General features: G+C 38.8%; 1 protein-coding gene across 6 annotated transcripts; it reads right to left on the minus strand.

Moving 5' to 3' along the window:
* Nucleotides 1-757: 757 nt before the first annotated feature.
* BOLL (boule homolog, RNA binding protein) lies at nucleotides 758-21,962 on the minus strand. Of its 6 annotated transcripts, none has more exons than XM_027898496.1 (12): nucleotides 21,798-21,962; nucleotides 18,938-19,078; nucleotides 15,903-15,994; nucleotides 14,154-14,208; nucleotides 11,796-11,877; nucleotides 10,038-10,204; nucleotides 9,475-9,546; nucleotides 8,728-8,775; nucleotides 7,766-7,891; nucleotides 6,261-6,335; nucleotides 2,841-2,909; nucleotides 758-1,151 (listed from the first exon to the last, which is right to left on the minus strand). In XM_027898496.1, exons 1-11 carry the CDS (start codon nucleotides 21,813-21,815, stop codon nucleotides 2,892-2,894), a joined length of 894 nt encoding a protein of 297 aa, XP_027754297.1. In that variant the 5' UTR covers nucleotides 21,816-21,962; the 3' UTR covers nucleotides 758-1,151; nucleotides 2,841-2,891. The 6 variants fall into 6 exon arrangements, with proteins under 6 accessions (XP_027754297.1, XP_027754293.1, XP_027754294.1 ...); XM_027898492.1 differs by having other exon boundaries at nucleotides 6,261-6,338; XM_027898493.1 differs by having other exon boundaries at nucleotides 18,938-19,081.
* Nucleotides 21,963-22,716: the final 754 nt, after the last annotated feature.

Genomic DNA, 22,716 nt, shown 5'->3' on the forward strand with positions numbered 1-22,716 from the left:
TCCTTTTACAACAATTTCAAAACAGCATAAAACCAGAACAAACTCTAACTGATCACGAGAACCATCTTTAAACAGATTTACATATTACACATGGATTATTCACTGACTACATTGCTCACTTGGTAACTTCCCTGAACGATTAAAGGGAAAAAAATACCAACAAAACAAAGCCACCTGAAAAGGGAACTTGCAAATTATTACAAATCAGATAAAAAAAGCCTGAACAGCTCAAGAATATTTTACATACATGAAGATGTCAGTACTACAGAAGCAATAAGACACGGCTTGCCCTCCTATTAACTACAGAGGCTGTATTTTCAACCTTTGACAAATTTGGCTTTTTTAATACATAGAAGGAATCTTAAGGTGAGAGGGTAAACAAAAAATTATCTCCCTGAAGTTGAAAATAGTATTTCATCTCAACTTGTGATATTGCCAGGGAGTTCCTAATTTTCATACAGACAACAAAAAAGGTCAAAGAAACAAAAGAGAAGTTTTCAGTGGTCTTGTAGCGCAAGTAGTCAAGTAGCATTACCTTTTCCTATAGCCAAAAATGTACCATAAAACAAATAATTATTAAACAAATGGTCCAAAATTTATTTTAAAAAGTTATTCCCAAGCACTAAAATGACACATAAGTAAAATACCTTATAAAAGCACTGAATATTGACTGCAGAAAACTTCAAACTAGACAAACTGTTTTGGAATTGAAGTGAAATGCACATAGATTTAAATAAGCAGATTTGAATCCACAGTACTGTATCTGTGTATCAGAAATCACCATTTTGTCCTGTAAAAGGATTTATATTAAGAAAGTGCAGAGTCAAGTCGTTATCTCATGTGCTTTTACCTGATCAAACCACAAAATTTCCTTCTGTGGCTTGACAGAAGGAAGTGGTATATTAACTGAGGCACTTGCAGGCAAAAGTCACAAGTTAAGAAGAACATTCCCGACATGTGATAGGCACGCTAGCAAAGTACAGGGCTAAAAAAAAAAAGTTTACAGCATCTGTAGAAAACAGTCTAAGAATGCACTCTTCCATTCTGTGATCTTTCCTAGGATGAAAATGATGACTTCATGCACACTGAGGTTTCAGACTCACAGACGAAGGATGTGAAAAATTTCTTCTCACAGAACGTGACTTCAATTCCTAAAGAGAGGGAAAAACACTGTATTGTTTCTTCTATTTCAAAGTGTGTCCCATTTACTAAATTAATAATGCTTCAATGAAAAGCTACAGTCCACTGTGATATTGCATCAGCTAGACAAACTTGGTTCAAAAAGGGAAAACAAATTTCCATTATGCACCTTGATTAAGTACATAGGGACAGGAAATATCTTCCTTTATTTACAAGTATGGAATCTTAGAATGAGTTCAGAATTCTTTTACTTAAAAAATAAGCCAATTTTACTCCTTGATCATACAGCCTTACTAAAGTATATCAAGTTATTAAAGCATCTGTATCCTCTGTCTAATTAGATGGGGAAAATTTTTACAAAATGTCACAGGACAAAACTATTTAACCAAATCTCTTTTTTGTTTTTACATTACCATTCTCTGTAACAGATTAGAGCAGTGCATTACTACAGATATTTATAATAATGCTTACAGGAAGGTTTTAGTGGCTAACACCTTGATAAAACCTGAGCTGAAGAAGTGAAAACTGCCTTATTTGTGAACTGACAAACAGGCAATGGACTGTGCCTCAGTAATTTGTTAGTGCATGGCACTGACAAAAAGCAAGTTGCAGAAAACACAGCTCCTGTTTAGGTACTAGCACAAGCAGTTCTTAGAATACTTGTACTCTTCTGTTTATTCTTCCAAGGATACAAGTTTTCCTGCAATCTCTCTTTTTATCTCAGCTGTTCTACAGCCCCAAAGTCCAACTCCCATCTCTTTTACTCTCCTCATTTAACTAAGCCATATGACAGCCTCAAACTGTTTTCTAACCTTCTTACTAGCTCAGGCCTTTTCAGCACTAACTTGCTTTGTTTTGTTAAATGTAACTTTTCACTCCCACTTCTGCCTCTGACAGTTTCCTGATGCAACCAGCTGTAGTTCATGCACCTCTACTAGGATATTCAGCCCACTGCAATCTCCAGATGGCAGTTCCTTTCCATCGTCTACTGGCTCTGCGCCATGTTGTGCATTGCTTCCCAAAATTTCAAGGTTCCATAGTCATTAGTTTTCATGACATCAATCTTAAAGAACTTCAATCCCAAAGTATTTCTATTTTTCTTTAGCTTGGCTTCCATACTCATACGTAGAACACCAACACATTTCCCTTCTCTGCTGAGATAACTGTGCTCAGTTTCACACTGGCAAAACTCTCGTATTTGTTTAGAAGCCCCATCTGGGGATAAACCATAAGGGCACATGCACAGACAAGAAGTCACACCTTAACAAATAGCAAGGTCTTGCTACAAAATCAGTGGGCTGTTTAAAGCATCAAATAAGAAATGACACTGATTTTAACATGTGCAAAATGTGCATTCCTCCCCAGCTTCTTTTCATTAAAAGCCTGATGTTTTTAAAAGCACAAATAAGTAAGAGGCAGCTTTTTCACAGTAAAAGCATGATTGAGCATCTGCCAGAGTACAACCCCATGAATACAAGCTACTGTAAATAGCATAACATAGGGAGAATTATGAGATTTATAAGTACGTTACCCAGGAATGAGTTACACTGATTATACAGGATTTGTTTTATGAAGAGAATTATTAGGCAACTGACAAACTGCAGAGAGCAGGTAAGTCACGCTGCACACTAGGCTAGTTCTGAGCATGGTTTATCATGCACCAATTCATAAATAGCAACCATTGCAATGAAACAACTGACCCCAAGTTTTCCACAACTCGCAGCTGCTAGCTGGTATGCTGATGATGGATCTCAGCCACACAGGAAGGACTGGACAAGAAAAAAAATAATAAATCAGTACAGATAGACTAGAGCTGCCCAAATGCTTCAACAGTGAATGCTTCATAGGGTTGTCAGGTAAAGAGAGAACATACAGATCAGAGAAAACAAAAGAGCAAACTGAAGTGAGAACAAACTATTAGAATGGAAAAAGGAGTTTGTAAAGAGAACACAGAATTAAACAATATGAGAAAAAGCATGCCACCTGCAACTTTCCATGTTCATATCAAGTGAGTACATACAGTTTTGATGGAGTTTAAAATACCTGTTTTACAGGCAACAGACCTTGCTACAGCCAGTGACGAGCCTCTTGGCAGTCATATGACAACAACTGGAAGTTTATATTCCCATTTCTTAGATTAACATGACTTTAAACAAAAGGTTTATTCTCTGTTTCGCTTCACGTATAAATGAAAAAAACACCTACCTCTAAAGAAAATAGGTTGCAATATTTATTGTTCCAGATGGAATATTAGACAAGAATACGCAGTACTAGTATAAAATTACTGAACTTTCCCCCAAGTGGTTACATCAAAACTCTCAAAAAAAAGGCCTTTTTCTACTTGCATGTGTATATACACAAACCTTTATAAACACTCATGTATTTCAGTGTACAATACACATATAGAACACAAGTCTTACCTTATTACTCTTAACTGCAGAGAAAACCAGAGTGCACTAAGGTCAGTTAAAGTTACAGAACACTCACTACCCAAAGGCCATGGTGCCAAAGGCCATCATTCACCACTAAGATCTGAATACAAACAGACAGGAACTACAAAATAAATGGCACTGCTGATGTCAGCCAAAACATTCTGTTGGATACAGACTGTGGGAACAGCAGAACTCGGACAGACTAGACCCATGCCGACCCCCCAGCAGGTAACAAGAAAGCCAAAAGCATGAAACAAAAACCCCATCCACCTGGAAGAACCTTTTATACCTCTGCTCACTATTTGTAGACTGCAACTGTGTTGCTCAGCCCCTAAGGGGTCTCCCTCATACTGCTTTACCAGGCGAGTGTCTCAGAACAAGATAATCACCCAGAACAAACAAAATTTAACTTACAGGTATTTCTTCCAGGTCTGAAAGCAAAAAACACGTTTCAATTTTCCCCTTTAGTTTCCCCTGTTACTGTAGACTACATAGCTTTTACTACTAAACACCATCTCATACATATCCCTCTAGGAGCATCTGAACTTTATTCTCCATATTGGAAGGTGATAGACATCCAGAGATGAAAAATCCTCGCATTTGCTAAAAAAAAAAGTCACCTGTCAGCCTTCGAGAATGAAGGTTAACCTTATCTACTTGTGTAGATGTGAAAAAATGAAGTCATGTCCACATGTTCAAGAACAAAACATGCTATAAATCCCCAAAAGAAATTAGTTTAAGTAAAATATAATTGATGAGCAAAACGCATGATCACAAGGAGGAGAAGAGTAATTTTGATTCAAAACTGATCTTAAATACAAAATCCAAACCTAAAAGATTTTCTTCTAAATTTCCTTTAGCACTATTAAAAATTTTTTACTAAAAAATAGCATTTTTTTGATGTAACTCAACTGGTAAAACAGAGAAAGAAAAATTAAGAGAGTTGCTAGAACTGAAGCTTCCTTTGTTTAACTGTTACATGGTTTACATGACAAATGGACCGAGTTCACTTGTTATACACCTATAACAGCAATGGAAGCACTGGCTTCAAAATCTGTGATTTTCTTCAACTGGTATTTCATGCATTTTGCTTGTTCACCCTTGTGACTTCATTCAACTGTGACTGCGATGCAGGCTCTGTTTTGAGCTGCATTTGAACGCTGTGAGAAGTCCACAGCTGCCAGAGATATGTGGATACTGGTTGCAGCCATCCTGCTCTCACCATATCCCTTACAGCTCCAGGTATAAACTGCATATTTATTCCCAGTGCAATTCCTAATGCAGTAGAGGCAATTACAGATTACCTTCAAGGTGAAGTCCCTTCTTTAGGCACCTGCTTTCTCCTCTGTGGCCACTATTTGGCAGTTTTAAAGAGGCAGCTACATTTGTTGGGGTATTTTAGGAAGACTAAAGTTACCAGGCAGCCCTCTTATACATCTGGGGGGTAATGACACAACCACCTGCTTCATACAGAGCAGTCTGCTGACAGCATTTGCTTTTTTCCATCATTGTTGAGAGCTCAGCCACACTGACAGACACAATACAAGCTGACCACATTCATTACACATGGAATATATTCAAGCTCCTAGTGGGTGTGTGAAAAGATAACTTGAAACTTTAAAAGGAAGGAGTTGTATTTTAGAACGACTCATTACTATTTGGCATCATCTTGTAATGAAAAATAAAAATAAAAAAAAGAACTCAGTAAGTCTTTGTAAAGGTTGACTGTACCTGTGAATTTACTTGAGACCTGAACAGAGATTCAATTCTAGGTAACAAAACTTGTGAGAAAACCAGGAAAAATGAGCAGGAAATACAGTAGTTTATTCCAAGACAGCACTTATGTTACAGCCCCCTCTGCTGGAAATATTTAGTATATATGGTTACACAAGAGTTTGGAAAAAAATTCTTCCAAAAAAAGTAAAACAAATTAAAAATACATAAAAAAGACAGCACATAACATGGTTTTTATTTCACTCCCATTATTCTGCCACTTGCATCTGAATAGGCATCTTTCACAGAAGAGTAAGTGCTGTAATAACCACTGATAACTTAAGATCTATTATCAGACCAATCACAGTTCTGACATTTTAATGAGCAGCCTTCTTAATTTTGATAAAAGGACTTTATGCTGGGAGCCAAAAACATCCAACAACCTGCATCAGGTGATATGAAATAATGACATATTTTAAAATGGTCTTTCTAAACCAGAACTGCACAGAAAAACATTAGAGGTGATCAACTGGGACAGTTTTTCATGCTCCAGATTTCAAATTGCCACCTCTCCTTGACAAGAGGTTCAATCTAACGCTGAAAGAAAGGAATTCAAAGTCGAGACCCAGAGACAGACACAAGAACTTGTAACCAATATTTCAAAGAACTGAGTGAGGTTGACCATTTTCTCTCCAAATGTTTTTCATTTGTACTTTTCTTTGCATCTTAAATCTTAAAATAACTAGTTATGCTTTTACGTTTTAGTTTCTCCAAACAGTTCCAAAATAAGTAACACGTATGTCCTCTGTAACAAAGCTTCAGGTGAAGAAAAATCTCACTTGCCCTCCAATGCTTCCAATTTTCCTTATCATTAATAAAAGATTTTTGTATCCACACCCCTCTTCTCCTCCTGTCCCCCCTTCAACAAAGGGGACAGTGCATTGCTTGCTTTACCTCTCTTGGTTTGATACTCACAGCTGCAGGCATGGCTATGTGACTCTGGGCATAAGGCTGGTGATGTAGTGTTTGAACTCCATGATCAGAATACAGCTGGTATAAAAAAAATTTAAGAATTAGCAGAAAAAACGGTTTCATGATCTTACTTTTTTTGCAAGCCTTTCCCATGAATTTAGAATCCTTAAAAATGTCACATTTTGGGCCATGTTTATCTGAACTACTGACTTTTTAGAAAACACAATTTAAATATTTAAATCTGTTTTCTGCACTGTACTCAAGTTTGGTGAACTTCACTTATCTTCATCAGTGTCACAAATCACTTTGCCTGATAAAAGTAGCAGCTACTTTACCACACATCCATTTCACTCAGCTCCAATTGGAACAGTGTTTCAATGTGTCAGTTCACACATTGAAGTGTAATTCTCAGCATCAGCAGACTCACAAGGTATTTACACACAAATAATACAGATTATTCTTGAAATTTTACACCATTTTTCTGAAATTGCACACATTGCTTCCTTTAACATGAACAAATTGCCTGCCTGTAAACTAAGAGCACATAATATCTAAGTATTCCTCAACTAATTCTATTTTCTTAGTGCTCACAGATTTCACATTTCTCTGTACAAGTTTATATCTGATTCACAAAATAATAAAGGCACAATAGCAGCATTGTTAGTATTATAATTATTGAATAAATATCAAGACTTAGCACTTCCAAAAAAGAAGAAAACCCCAACAATCCACATCTTTATTAGTTCTGTGTCTTTCTAGAGAGATTAAATTACTTCAGTATGCCAGAATTTTCCTCTTATGATATCTGAGCTTCTCTTGGCAATAAAATACGTGTTAATTTTTTTAACAATATTTGATTACTGTCCTAATTTAACATCTGTTTTGGAATCCTTATTCATAAGCAATGATTATTTAAGAGAAGTACCAATTTACATAAAATAATGTGTTGTGATTAAGTTGTTCTGTAACCATTTACTGTCACTTTAATATCCAATTATGAAGAGATTGTCTTATTGTACATCAAGAATCTCTTGAGTAGTATTATAAATGCTACAGGTATAGAAGCAAAAAAATTGTAAACAATTTAATCATTCAAGCATTCGTAATTCATTTGGATCATGACAATATTTAGAAAAAAGCTTCTACTCACACAGAAGGAATTACTTCAGGAAACTACCATGGTTTGGGTATATTAACCCAGCACTCCAAAGAATCTGATTCCCATTTTAAACATTACTTGCAAATGAAACAAATTGACTAGCCCCTTATAGTGCTGTCTGTAATACACCTGTGACCCTCAAAAATATTTCAGAATCAAAGCATCCTCCGAGAAAAATGAGAGAGAAACTCTAACTTGAGGACACTTGAAAATATTTAACAGCAGCATGGGTACAGGAACAATTGGCCTAAGTGCTCTGAACAGCCAATGCTTCGATTACAAGATGGTCTTTTTCAATTGCAGACAAACACTTCTGCTGTCAGTACATTTTTTTACTTTTTAAAAATACCTCAGGAACTGCAGCTTCCATTAGGAGAGGTGGAGATATACATCCACCTTCCTGGGTAATTCCTATGGGCTGATAAAAGACTTCAGATGGTTGCAGATATAAGAGTGGAGGTGAAGAGGTAGGAGACTGAAATAAAGCACATTTTAACAAATTACATTATTTATGCACTATAAAGACCAAAAGTTACTTTACAGTCTTCTTTGCTACGTGTAAACGGAGTTAAAGCTTTAAAAGAAAGTGTCACATTTATTTTTGATAGCAAAAGAAACTAAGTGAGTGGGAAGTGGGTAGAAAGCTCAGGTAGGAGGAGAAAAGATATTAGTAATTTTTATATAGTTTTAAGATTTGCATTTTAGAGAGCATTGTTATACAAATCCTAAAACCTAACACTTCATCTCAAGATCACAACATATTACAGTTAAACCTTCCCTAGCAAAAATGTTACAGTAGCAGAATATTTTTGTTTTAAAATAACCCCCACAGTATTTCCATAACTCAGCACCCCAATTTCAAAGCAGCAGACCAAATCAGCAATTTCAAATTCTTCCTCCCATTTCAAGGGCCTGGGTCTAACTTCACCCTACTCACATGTCTACGTGCTTCTGCTAACAACACCTTGAAACATCACAGGAACAGTTAATTAGCTACTCATTTCTTGGCAAAATTTGACAGTTTTCATCTGCTTCTGACAACTTATTAGGTTAACTTATTACAAACTTTCTGCTAAAGTGAGAGGGGAGGGTAAGATGCTTTCTTCACATCAGATTTGTATTTAATGTTGTAATAGATGCTATTTTATGCCTTCTATTGTATCAGCAAATCATTTTGCTAAAATACAGCAATTAAAATTAATTTCAACTAAGTTGTGAAGAGTGGGAAGTGTCACAGTTAGATAAGTGCACCCTACCTTTAAACTAGGTGAAATGTAATGCTAAAATGCTGCAACTATGAACTGTATTTACCTGCAGAACAGACCACTGCCACTGACTTGAAAAACATTGTGTTGGTGCCTACAATCAAACAAAAATATGTTACCAATGTGATTAAGAACATAGAAATACAAACAGAATACCAGAACTCCTAACATACTAAATCACACTCTCAAATCTATAATTATTTCTAATAAACTAAAAAGAAGGAAATAGAAATTTTCATTAAGTTCCAAAAAGTTCAGGAACATGGTTTTATCTTTATTCACTCAGACTCTGATGTGGCCATTTCATAAGCTTCAAAAATATTTAAATCAGATTCTCAGCAGAGGTGTTCAGACCACAAGAATCAATGGACCCTAGAGGGAACATGGGAAATATTGTAGTTATAACAAAAAAAAAAGTCTTTTTTACTATGAGAGAGGGGTCAACTATTGGAAGAGGTTACCCAGAAAGGTTGTGGAATCTCCATCAATGGAGCTATTTGAATTCCAACTGGAAGAGTACCCAAGAAAACATCTAACCAGCAGGAGTTTGGCTTAGATGATAAAAGGTTGGTACTGAGCCAATTGTCTTGCAACACAAAAGAAAACTGATATATTATCATGTAGTTACATAAACAAGATAAACTGCTGTTTAAAGAAAGCAGTCAATGAAGTGAAAATGTGTTTGGTATCACTTTATACTACTTAATAACAAACAGACCCGTGACAGTGTTGCAAACAGTACTGCAAGGCTGGAGGAACAGGGGTTGTCTGAAAGCCCTTTTTAAACAGATACCTGATAATGGTATGTAGGAGACTGATAAACTGGAGGCGCCACCATCACAGGGGAACTGGAAACTGAGCGTGACTTCAAAAATAAAAAGTTACAAGTCTTAGTGCAGCAATTCCATAAATTGTCAGTCCTATTCAGCACAGCTCCAGAGCATCACAATGCTTTTGCAAATGCATTTACCAAGTTAATTTACACTTAAGATTACTCAAAGCCACTGTTTCTAAAGGCCTATGTTAAAGGAAACAACACTCTCCGGCATATTCACCGAGTTCTTTCCAGAAAACGCTAGGCCATCACTACCTAGAGATGGTAAAACAGAACTTCTCCTGGGGTAAGGCCCAGACTGATATGAAATATTCTGCCCAATAGGTCACACCAAGCAAAAGTCTGCTGCAGAAGCAAAATAAACTGAAGTGATATAAAAGCATGAAATAAACAGTCTAACATAAGGAAGCCATTTAAACATCTAATGAGGCACAGCTGAAAAAACTGGAAGTATGAGGGACTTAAGCACTGCACTCATCCTGGTCCCCAGAAAGGCACGTATACCAAAAAGAATTACTTACTGGCCATGGCTGCTGAACAGGAGAAACTTCAGATGTATGAAAATAAGCCACTCCATTATGGTAAACATACGGATATCCACTCGAAGTAGTTAAGTACATTGTACCAGCTTCTGGGGATACAGCAGTAGTTGTGTACATTGTACCAGCTTGTGGTGTTACAGCAGAACCTGGAATAAACATCTTAAAGCTTACTTACAAATAACTTAAACAACTTCTTTTTTTAGATGTGTACATCATGAAAAAAATAAGGGAAGATCATTTCTGATCTTCAGAGAAAGAAAATACTCCAAGGAAAGAACATGGAGCAGTGTGCCCAGTGCCATCTCAATTCCCTCTCAAACACAAAACCATGAAGGCAGATGGTCACAGGATGTCTCCACAGGTAGATAGGAAGGGACTGAAATATGTCTTCAAGTTTGACACAGAGTTCTGGAAAAACAAATACCACAAGACTTGTGGAGGGGAAAAAAAAAAAAAAAAGGAGGAAAATTAATTCTGTAACTGAAACTGAAGTCTTGAAATCACAAAGCAGTAATGTAGCACAGAAAAAAAAATCAGGAAGAACACAATATAAAGAAAATCACAATTTTTGGTTTTCCATCTTGCCTTGCAAAGGTGTGTCACCACAAAGGGCCATTTTACGGGCAGACAGAACACTGCAGAGGTCACCACTAAGCTCAGTGGAAGACCAAGAAGGCCCACAGTGATTCAAGAGCTTCTATTAGGACTAGGTTTGCCTATTACCTGGAAGAGCTTGAAGACACCTGGACACAATACAGCTGAAATATTATCCACAGACAGGTCAGGCTAAGATGCTTGTTAGGATAATGTGAAGAACAACTTAGAAAACCTAAAGGCTGCCCCAGCTCCAGCAAGCAATCTAGAACAGCACTTACTGACATCTCAAATGAGATCAACAGGATCCCATTGCCAACAGTCCTGTCCACTTCACTAACTACACAGTACATTGCACAGACTTGCTGCAAATGTTGAGAAGTCTCTGGCAAAGGAAAAGGAAATCTCCATCCAACCATCACCGGTAGTTGAACAGGTCAACAAACACAGACCTCAAAAGGACACAGCAGCTTGCTTCAACATTTTTTTTTTACCCCTGTTCCCTCATGTCTCAGAATTAAAAGACAGGTGTCTCTTTCCTATCAACATACACATTCAGCAGAAGAGTCAGACAAAGGAAGCACCCCAAGTCAAGCAACACAACTGAGAAAGTACAAGTCAAAGGTGGAAAGGGAAATAAAGCACTGGGGAAAAAAAATAAAGGCACATAACCTCTTGATGATGACTGAGCCAAGATCACACTGAATAACTTCTGGAGCAAAGAAGCCCTACAGTTGGAACAAAGGATTTCCCTTCCCCTGGGGAAACAATATCCCATACACTTGGAGAAGGGAAGAGGGCATAGCTAGACACAAGGGGAGGAAGGAGGTGGCAAACTTCCTGCGTTCAGCAGGTACATCTGCACCAACAGCATTAGGGTACACATGAACTACTTCTAACAGGTTACAACACAGGAACTAAAGAAAACTTCAGAATTAACCAATATTCTTTTGTATTGTCCTCAGACTGAAGATGAGCAAAAGGCTGGGCTTTTTCCTAACTCACTGGACTTTTCCAATAGCAGGCATTTACTTCCACGGCAAACCACTCTGAGCATATTCCATGCACGGCATTAATGGTACATCTCAGTTAAAAATGTATATTCATAATGACACACAAACAAACGCAAGAAAAGATACATACGAGCATTAGGACTTCGTAGTTGTTGTTTTCTTATTGCTGGACCAATATTCAATTTCTTATCCTTATAATTGAGTTTTTTAGCCTAGAAATAAAGAAAAACATTATTTTCTGCTTAGACCTAAGCATCTGAGAAGTGAAAATCACAAGTAGATAAGGCACTTATTAGGTTTCACCCTCCCTTGCTTTTTATTTACGATGCATTGCAAAAACAACCCCGAAAGTTACACTAGTTCCTTTTCCATCCTAATTTTAGACTGCACATACACAAAACTAATGATTAGTCACCTCAAGCATTACTTACTCCCCATGGACCCTCTTGATTTGCAGCTGACACCTATACTTGTCAGCAGATTTTTTTCTGTTTTAGCTCTCATGCATTTACTGCTTTTAAAAAGCACGTGTACATAAATGGACAATCTGAAGTATAAAGACAATTTTTTGTGATCATGACAATATTTTACAAGAGACAGGAATAAGAAAGACTATGAAAGTGCCCAGACTGTAAGGACTGAATGTAATGTGCCCATATTCACTCACAACTGCCTTAGAACTTCCCACCTATTAAAGCAACTATTTTGTTCAATTTGGGACTTCATAAACTAATAATAATTATAGCAAACGTACGTATGGTTATTAAAACAGAGAACCTATTAAAGCACAGATCAACTCCTGGAAAACAGATGGACATTTCAGTCAAACTGCATTACAAACAACATGAAGATGATTCCTCCAATCCAGTGTTTCACTGATGTGATCTACCAAAAGTTAGTTTTTTTTTTTTATGCATAACTTAGACAGTTGCGAGATATATCTAACCTGTATGGATTTCTGCAAAGCAAGAATACAGCAAAGCATGCAAAATTACAGATGATGCTACAGGAAGTGAAGAATAGGAGGAGAAAATGTGAATTAAAAAAAATCACTCCAGAAAGATAGAAACAAACACTAGTATTAATAGGATATGACCAGAAGGAGTAACCTGGTAAAACTCCTCAAGGTCTGTTCTCAACTTAGTACCTTAGAAGACTGTAACACAGAAGAAGAAATTTCTGGAGACATTACTCACAATAGAAAAGCAGGATACAAAAACCCCCCAAAATCAGTGCAAAGGATGATCAGAATATCATATGAAATAAATTCAAGAACACAAAATAAAAACCATTGATTTCCTACATAAAGTCTAAAAACCTTCAGCTTAAGATGCAGAAAGACTTAGACACGACAAGTTGACTATGAAATAGCAGAAATATGCAAAGATGAAAGAGGTGATAGAACTGTAGAGTGTTTAAATTAAAGGACTTAGAGCAGGCAAAGTAAGACATCAGTAACACGTCACACGGAGCAGCCTTTCAGTTATAAGAGAGGCAAATATATTAAACTATTTTCACAACGGTACTCAGTACCATTAGTGTTTAGTTTACAGAAATAAAGCAATAAAAACAACAGGGGAAGAAAACGATCTGCCTCAAGAAGTTCCTGTCTGTGTACTCTTGGCTCCACATAACCATGTTTTGAAAACACACTGGAAATTCCTTTGAAAATGTCTCAGCTCTTATTTTGAATTTTAATACACAAATTTCCAGAGGTTCAGAATTTCAACATTTTAACCAGCCTTATAAATTATGAGAAGGCAATTTGCAAGTCTTGGATGCCATCTCCTCTGGGCCTTTTTTCCTCCCTCCACCTGGATTCTCACAGGAACGAGTAAATCCTGACTGACAGATCTCTCCCATATGCTCCAACCAGAACATGAAGCATACATTACAAAAACTGCCATGAACTGAGGAGCTCACATGCAGCTGAAGGGCTGAACACGTCTCAAGGGAGACTCTGCAAGGAGTGTCAGTACAGTAACATAACTTAGAGGAGAAGCAAAAGGGACATGACACAAGCTTCATTATTTAAGACTTGAAGCAAACCTAATTGTCATTAAAAAGAATTACATCAGGTCTGACAAATAAATATGTCAAAATAAAAGACAGCAGTTATCTTCCCAACTCCCTGCAAAAAAATCCTGACAAAAGTAGATTTTCTAGTAAAGCAAATGAAAACAATTCTGCAGGATGAAGTTTTTATAACTCTGTACCTACTGTAAATCACATACAGAGCAAGAACATAAAGACTGGATGTCAAAGTCAAGAACAGTACCATGAACAAGCACCTTCCTTCCCTAGTTCCAAAACAGCTCAGTATAAATCTCAACTTGAATCTCTTTAAACCATTTTATTAACTATGAGACCAAACTTACCAGATCTTCAAATGTAACTTGGCAAACAGAGGACCACACAACCAGAGCTACTCACATCTAATGTGAAATTAATTATTTAAGAGATAAACACAGTGGGGACTATTGCTTACATCTTGTAAAATCTTCTGTGCCTCTTCTTGAGTTTCAAAAGTGACGAAGCCATACCTAAATAAAAATTACAGATGCTAAGCCTCTGAAGCTCATATTTACAAACACTGCACATTGCTAGTGAATATACAGCACAAGTCACATTACAAGGCAAATTAACAGGTAAAAAAACAAGAGTAGAGAGTAGAAAAACCAAAAAAGTTTACATTAACAACTGCATTCTTAACATCTTTCTTATTATATTTAAGTATACTTCCACATGCACTATTCACTGTTTTAAACTGAGTTCTTAGGAAAAAGTAGCAACGCAGGGATAGCGTTTATCTGGGAATTGTCCTTGTAATTCTTAACACGATTAGCATTTAAAAGCATTCTGTGGTGATCACAGATGAAGCAATTCTCTGATTCTTTGTGACACAGTATGCTTTGGACCATACCTCTTCCAGTTGCTGCAGTAAATCAAACAAGCTTTCTACACACAAGTCCTGCTCCAAACCCTCTCAATTCATTCCCAGAGTAATCTAGGCCATTCAATGTGACACTGCCTGTGCAAAGTATCTCATAATATATAATACATTTGTAAAAAACAAAAGTGCTCCTCCCGTACCTCTTCATCTGGATTTCAAAGTTTCTTTGAAAACTTTTAGTATTTTTGTACACGTAATTTTTCAGGTTCATGGTTCATTTCTCACAGCCAGATTTCAGAAAATATCAAGGTGGCCTTTGTCTTTCCTGCCAGCAGATCAGATTTTGCAATACAAGTTCTTTCCTATGAGCATTTCCATGCTGATTTGAGTACAAAGGTTCAGGAAGTCTGACCAGCCACACTGTTAAATTTGTGGCCTTTTCTTGTACTGCCTTCTCTAAACAAACCACAGTTCTGTGTTCAAAGAACAAAAACTATTTTCCTACTTGGGACCTTACCTATACAGAATTTTCATTCTGTGGACTGTCTGAACAATAAACTAATAAGACATTAATCAAACACCCAAGTTTTTAAAATCACTTTTCAAGGAGAAGCAACAAAACCTATGTTTGTATTTCAGAAGAAATCCCAGCACCATGTAAAGTAATTATTTTCCAATATATCTACTGAGACGTGCTGATAATCACAACTGCATAATTATTATGGGTTATATGGACACACATACTGCAAGTCTCATATTACTTGGAATTTCATAAAAGAGCAGGAGGCTTAGCAACAAGGACCACATCCTTACTATGCAACCTTAATCCTTCTTCAGATTTGCTCTTTGGCATTTCTCTTACTTTTGATCTTTCCTTTTCTGTAATCATGATTCACTGCCAGATTGGTCCCCTATGCTTTTGTTCCAAAAGCCTTCACACAGCATCTCAGTTCCTGCCATTCACTCCACCACAATCAGGTCTATCTCACCTCTTTCTCCATTTTTAGGTTTCTTTCCAAACTGGCATTCAGTAATGGAAATAAATACATTTAATAACTACCTAACCTTTAAAAAAACCTGGAAAATTAAAGACTATTGATTTTGTCATAGTTGCACACAGCTTCATCTTCTAAAAATATGGTTATACTTCTAGTTATGCACATTAGAGACATTTACATGGAAATATTAAAGAGCAAGAACAGATTTTTGCAAAGACAGATTAGGTGGTAAGATCAATAAGAAAATTAGTATTCTGAGCTACAAAAATCAATCAGATTTACTAGAGCCAGTCAGATTTCTTTCATATTTTCCAATTCCACAAAAAGCTAATTCCACTATACCAACCCTTTTGATACTCCAGATCTGTCATTTATTATCTTCACTTCTCTCACGCTGCCATACTGCGCAAAAAATTTCTTCAGGTCATTTTCATTAGTCTAGTACAGTAAATCAAGAGAGGAAAAAAAAAGAAGAGTTGGTTTGCATAGTTATTTAATGACTATTTACCATAGAACTTTTAATGGACATACTTCAGATAAAGTCTGCTGTAAACTAATTATAACCCTGGACAGGAAGAGAGAAGAGTGAACAAGGATAAGCCTCATAGGTCATTTAAATGTTGCATTTATTATTCAGTAATAATGCTAGAAAGTCATTAAAACTCCTCTTTGGTAGATTTATGTAACAGCTGTCCTTTCACAGTTAAGACCACTGAAGCAGCTTTACTAAATCTGAATTTTAGTTTTTGTGAATTACATTCCAGAGCAGTTTACAGTATCAAAAATCACTACCACATTTTCAAACAAAGTACACAGATTTCCAAAAGGATATTCATAGGCCACATTTGTGAAAAAAATTCCCACTAAACCATTGATTTAGTGGTCAAATCCACTGAATATACCATGATTGCTCTTTGTGAAGTAGCTTTAACTTCAGACTGCAAATATTATAGCCACACCAAAGGAACTCCCCACTATAAGTTAAATAAGAAAAAAAGTTGTTTCAATGGAAAATGGTCTAAACACACCGGGAAGAAACTGCTCCCTTCTGAGTACACATGGAGCAAGACAAGTTTCCAATGTCCAGGCACACTTAAGCTACATGAGCACTCACCTACCTTGCAGGAACCTTCTCTTACAATGTCAACATGTATCACACGTGGTGCCCTAAACACCACATTTGAAATTTGCACTTTTACACGGTCTTTACTCAATAGTACATCTAACACTGGCAGAAGTACAGTTATATGCATGCATCATTCATTTGTACTTTTCCTTATCTTAAAGTAGAAGTAAAACAGTACTTCTGGTGTAAGTGAACGACTTCCATTGTTTTAAATTCTGTGTGTACAATTTCAGTAGATCCTTTCCAGCACATCAAAGGATTAACTGCCTCATCCAAGACTGAAATTGCTCAGTGCTCCAAGTGTCATCCACAGACATGAGGGATTGCTACACAAGACTATAAACTTGGAAAGACAAAAGTTTATGTGCAGAGCAGTGACTGAACGGGAATAAGAGGAAAACACTGTTCTAGATACACAGTGAAATCTGCAAGTATGTGTACAAACATGATATCGAGAAGCTTACCAGAAACACCTTCAGGACTTGCCTCTTCCTGATTTTAAGACAAAGGCATTTGTCAGATTCTTGAGAACGACATAGGGGAAGGCTTAACACTAACCTAAGACATGTGGCCCACACCACTCAAGAAAGTGCTCTTCATACCAAGATGGAAACGTTCCCAACTCCAACTTCTCTTACTGAACTGTTTCTCTAAATTTAAGTCAGATGTTTCCCCTTACAAACAGGAATCACTGCTACAGTGATAGACCAAATGGTGGTCTATCATAAAAGAACTATCATAATCATGAAAGAGCTTGCTGGATTGCAAGTAAATTTTTGTTAAGTGTCTCACTTTTTACAGGGATAAAATAAATAGCTTTTACATACCCCTAACTCACTTGAGTAAGACCTTTGGGGTAAGAAAACCCAAGGAAACCTAATCCTTTTTGCCATGAGATTCCCAACAGAAAACAAGTCAAGACTGACATACAAATCTTGTGATTTGATAAGAAATTTAAAACTGTTTATATGAAGAGCCATAACAAATGAAAACAGCTAAAACGTTTATGGAGCTTTCATCCCCCCTGCAAAATTTCATCTCCTTTCTGCTTACAAGCATGCTTAACCTCTGTTGTTAAATATAAGATTAATAATAAATTTTCAAATGTCAGCAATTGAACCAGGAAGTCAAGAAATCCCTGAAAATGAACAATAAGTAGGATAATTAATGAAAATATTGGTATGTTAGGCAGCAAAGTGTTTTCACCTCTGAAACTGTGGTGCAGATGAAACAGAGTGAGGTCTTTTTATACGTCTAGTCATTTGCTTACCAATAGTGCAAAAAGCTACTGTGTCTCTTGGATAAAGCCAAAATATACTGAAGGCCTTGTACAACACCCCAAATTACAGACACCTCTATTTGAACGATCTCAGCCAAATGAGCTTGAAGATCCTGGAGTTTCTTGCACTTGTTATGCAAAATGACTGAGTGAATTGTAAACTCTTATTCCTCTCCAAATGAATCAGCACTCAAAAGATCCTCAGCCTAGGAGGATGAAGGTAGAGAAGATTCTCAGATTCTCTTGGCAGGAACAAAACACCAGCTAAGCAGATCGAGCATGCTCGAAAAAATCAGTGGCTTAATTACCTACAGTGGGAAGACAGAAAAAAATGGGAGTAGCTGGTATAAAGATCTGACAAGTACGTTGTCAGAAATGTTGAAAGCAACTAAGCAGTGTCACTGCTACTTGAGTTTTAGGGGATACACAAAGGCAGAAGCATTCTAAGAATTAAGATCAGTACTGCAAATTACCTAGACAAGCTTCTATATTTGTTTTAAAACCAAACACTTGTCTTTGAGAAAATTACTGTGGCAAGTGAGGAACAGTTGCACTATAGCTTCTTTCTGTGAACCAGAAGAGAAGTGCTGGAGGAACCAAAGCTACTGACATTTGCCTTGTTTGCCATATGTAACATTGTGACAGTTTATTAAATTATACCAGGTATTATACATAAAAGGCTTCTACATACTTTTCTACCACTAACTCTACTGATGACAAAAGCTATCTTCTTTGAAAAGAGAAAATTCTGAAGACCTGGTTTGTCAAAAGCTTCTAGCAGCTCAGTATACCAAGTCAGCTTTGTAAGTCAACACTAAAGCTTTATTCTCTATTACTGACTATAATAGAGTCAATAGTCAATACTACAGCGAAGGGCACTTACCACCTAAGCAAACACACAATTGTCTCTCTCTTTCTTGTTGATTTCTATGGGGTTATAAATTATCATTTAGCAGCAAAAATAGGAAAAAAATACCTTAAAATCAATTCCTCCCACAAAGACACGATTTGGAGTAACTGTTCCGAACCTCGGAGAACTGATCAGATTATTTAACCGCACTGGTGACACCGCGTTGGGACACGAAGGTAAAGACTCTGTTTGCATCTGGTCTGTCACCTGCTGGTTGAAAGGAAACATTTTCAAAATCTTACACGTTATTTGCCAGGAAATGAAAATTCTCTACAGACCACACAATTTTTTCAAAGGTACAGCAAATGCTGAACTGAACATGAATCACAGTTTAATTGAGAATGCAGCTTTGCGTCTAAACATAAACTTAATTTTAAGCAACTCAGTAACTCAGGGACTATGGTCTTAAGTTCAGTGTTTAACACCCTTCCAAATCAGACATTTAGGGTCTAATCCACCAATCTTGGTTCAATTTGCACAGTACCCTCATGTATAAATTTCAAGTAATGAATTCCATCTCAGATACTATTTTACACCTCTTAAAAGTCCTTATTTTAAACTACATAGAATAAACATGTATAACAATTTGTGCTCTCACACACATCTACAAGACCCTGGTCTTTGCAGCAGCTTCTGGTTGATTTTCCAAGCGCCAAGCATCCATAATTTCACCACATAAAATCAACAAGTTCCGTACAACTGATGGGAACAGTCCTTGAAGACTGGACTAGTCTTTTAATTCAATACTCTCCTGGCCTACAAACACAGCTCACAGAGGTCCAAATAGAAACTCCCTCTACAGAAAAGCAACCAGATCACTCTTGCCCCAGTAAAGGAATGCAGTACAGCAGGATCTTCATGGAAACCATTAGCAAAGTCTTCCTAACATTTTAACTTCCACCATACTTACTCCTGAGAACTAATTTTATTGGAAACTCTTTTCAAAAAAAATGCATACTGCTTTACAAAGTCAACCCTAACTGTGAGGTCATAGCTGTAAAGAAGTCACAGAGTACTGTCACTAACTTCTCCAACAGAAATTGCAATAAAGTCTCCAAGACCATTATTGCTGTGGTATTCTCCTCCCTCCCAAAAACTTACTAAAACTCTAGAGCACTGACAATACCACTAGGAAAGGAACCCAAAATGAAATACAGGCAGCTGTTGCAGGATGCAGATAACAAGGCTAATAACAAGCAGAGTAGTGAAAACTAAAAGTAGGAATCTAGGGCTCTCAGCCTCCAACCTCTCCTCTGAAAGGATTTCTCAGATAAATGTATATTTCCTTACTATTGCTCAACCCTCAAAACTTGTAGTGAGGTCCAACACAACACAGACAGCTATTGCATCAAGTATAGAGCTTTTCTGCTTCTTGTGGTATCTCTGTGTTTTAGCCTCTGTGAAACCAGAGCAGAAAATGAAATTTTGCTCTTAAACAGTTCTCTTCTCAGGATCCCCCTTTCATTTACACTGTTTTACTTCCAGATTTTGCCTCTCCCGCATTGACAAGGCAGCATTTTCGCGGCTGTGCCTCTAAGCATTCCTGGATAAAGCCAAATCATTTATCTTTAGGAGAACACACAGAAAGTGAAAGTTGACAGTTGCAGTGTAGCAAGAAATGGAAGACCAGTAATTAAAAGAACGTCAGGAAAAAAAAGTTGTCTTTTGTTTGCTCTGCAAGCCCTTCTAAGATTATTTGCAATTTCCTTAGCTACCTGAGAGTTCTGAGCCATGCGTTAATGCTATTGTTTTAGATACCTTAAAGACCATAAATCCAGCTTAAGTCACACAAATCTAGGGAAGACAAAAGTCCTTTCCAAATTTATTAAAACACACAATTGGGGCAAAGGAAAACCCAAAGTCGTTAACCTGATCTATTCTGAAGAATCCAGTATGCATTTCTTGTATATAGTGCCCAACCTGAACAAAAGCCAACACCCCCGGGCAAGGAACAAACACAGTTGCTACAGTCCCAAAGCCTTTAGGAAGAGGACTGTTTTTTGCAGAGGAAGAACTCTTGAAGGACAAGATAGGTCACTTTCTCCATCTCTTACACCAAAGACAATATTCTAATTGTATAATCATCTGCCTATTGTGTTCAGCACAGAAGCTTCTGGATTTAGCTACAGCAATTAACAGCTGACACCACAGCCAAATATATTCCTTACCTCAAGGAGCTCAGATGGCATTTTCTCCATACAAGTTTTAAGAGGTGTCTTATTGAAAAAACAAAACAAAAACAAAAAACCATAACAAAACAAACACAAAAAACCCAAATGGAAAAAATGAGAAATTAACCACATCACTTGGGAACTACCAACACAGTAAATTCCCATGAGCTTTAAAAGTTAAATGTTAAAACCTGTATTCTGATAACTATCTCTCTATTGCCGATGTGGCAATAAGAAAACACTATTAAAAAAAGTTGAATATGTACTAACATCACTTTCCCAAACGTGTTTCCACCGGTTTTTAAACTTCCATCATCTTTCCTAAATAATATGGATATGCACACTCAACAGTATTTTCATGTTTTATTTAGTGTTTGACAACCGCTCTTCAGCAGAAGTGCTGTTTTTATTTTTACACTGAATACACCCCACGGCCGGCCAGCCAACCAAACCCTACAAAGGCCTGGCGATTCACCCCACCTAGCTGCCTACACAGCCCCCTATTTCCCACAGCCGCAAGGTGGGGAGCCGGGCCCCCGCAGCCCAGGGACGATCTCCCCGCACACCCGGGGCCGGCAGCGGCTCCTCCGCGCCCTGAGGGGGCCGCGGACAAAATGGCGGCGGCGGCGTCGCGCGGCCGGGCGGGCGCGAGCCGGGGGAAACCCAAGCGGGACGGCCGCGCTCCCGCTCCCCATTCCCGCCGCCGCCGCTCCCCGCCCGCCCCGGCGGCTCCCCGGCCCCGCCGGGCTCCTCACCGCGCCCTCGGGATCCATCGGTCCTCGCAGCCGCCTCGTCGGCACGTTCTCGGCACCTCCGCGGCACGCGTCGCGCTCCTCGGCTCCGCCTCGCGCCCGGCCGGCGAGCGCCAGCAGGGACGGGCCTGCAACGGGCGGGGCGGGCACAGCCCCGCGGCGGCGCTGCGGGCGGGGACGGCGCTGAGCGCGGGGGTCGGGCGGACGGGGCAGCCCTTCCTCGTCCCAGCGCCCCGCCGCGCCCCGCTCCCCGAGGGCTCCCCCCACCTTGGCCCGGGGAAACCGGCCCTTTCAAAAACCTGCGCCCTCTCCCCGGGGGGTCCGCGCGTCCCCTCACGGGATCCCTGCGACGAGGCGGCCGAGGGCGCCTCTCGCCTCGCCGCTTCCCGGCCCCGCTGGCGCTGCCGCTCCCCGCCCGCCCCGCCTCAGGGTTTGGGGCTCCGTGCCGCCTCGGGGCCGCTGCAGCGCCCGGAGCCCCGACTGCCCGTGCCGGTGCACCAGCCGGGCTCGAGCCCGCGCTCCCCTCCCCTCCCCGCGGGTACCGCGGCACCCGCAGCCTCCGGGCGCGCGTCCTGCCCCTCGGGGAACGGCCGGGACCGCGCTGGGAAACCCTGAGGCGGCCCAGGAACCTCCCTCCGGATCCCCAGCAGCTAAGAAGCCAGGTGGTAAATCCCATGGGTTTTTATCCTCCCAACCAGGGCGTGAAACGGGGAGGAAAACAGGGTCATGCGTTTCACCTGGCCTCTGCGGGAGAAACAGAAAGCAGGTGAGGCTGTTCCCTGGGTCTGGCTTACCAGGCCATGATTGATGGGAGGCAGAATGATAGTTTAGACTTTATAGTTGTCAACGTGAAGAAATGAAAGCCCTTTTTTTCAACTCAAAGAGTCTTTCCAAGGGTCCCAAAGAGACTTTCAAGCAGGTA

The sequence above is a fragment of the Empidonax traillii genome, unplaced genomic scaffold (assembly GCF_003031625.1).
Source record: "Empidonax traillii isolate 1590-97213 ecotype Southwest subspecies unplaced genomic scaffold, ASM303162v1 scaffold599:size391633, whole genome shotgun sequence".
NCBI classification, from domain to species: Eukaryota; Metazoa; Chordata; class Aves; order Passeriformes; family Tyrannidae; genus Empidonax; species Empidonax traillii.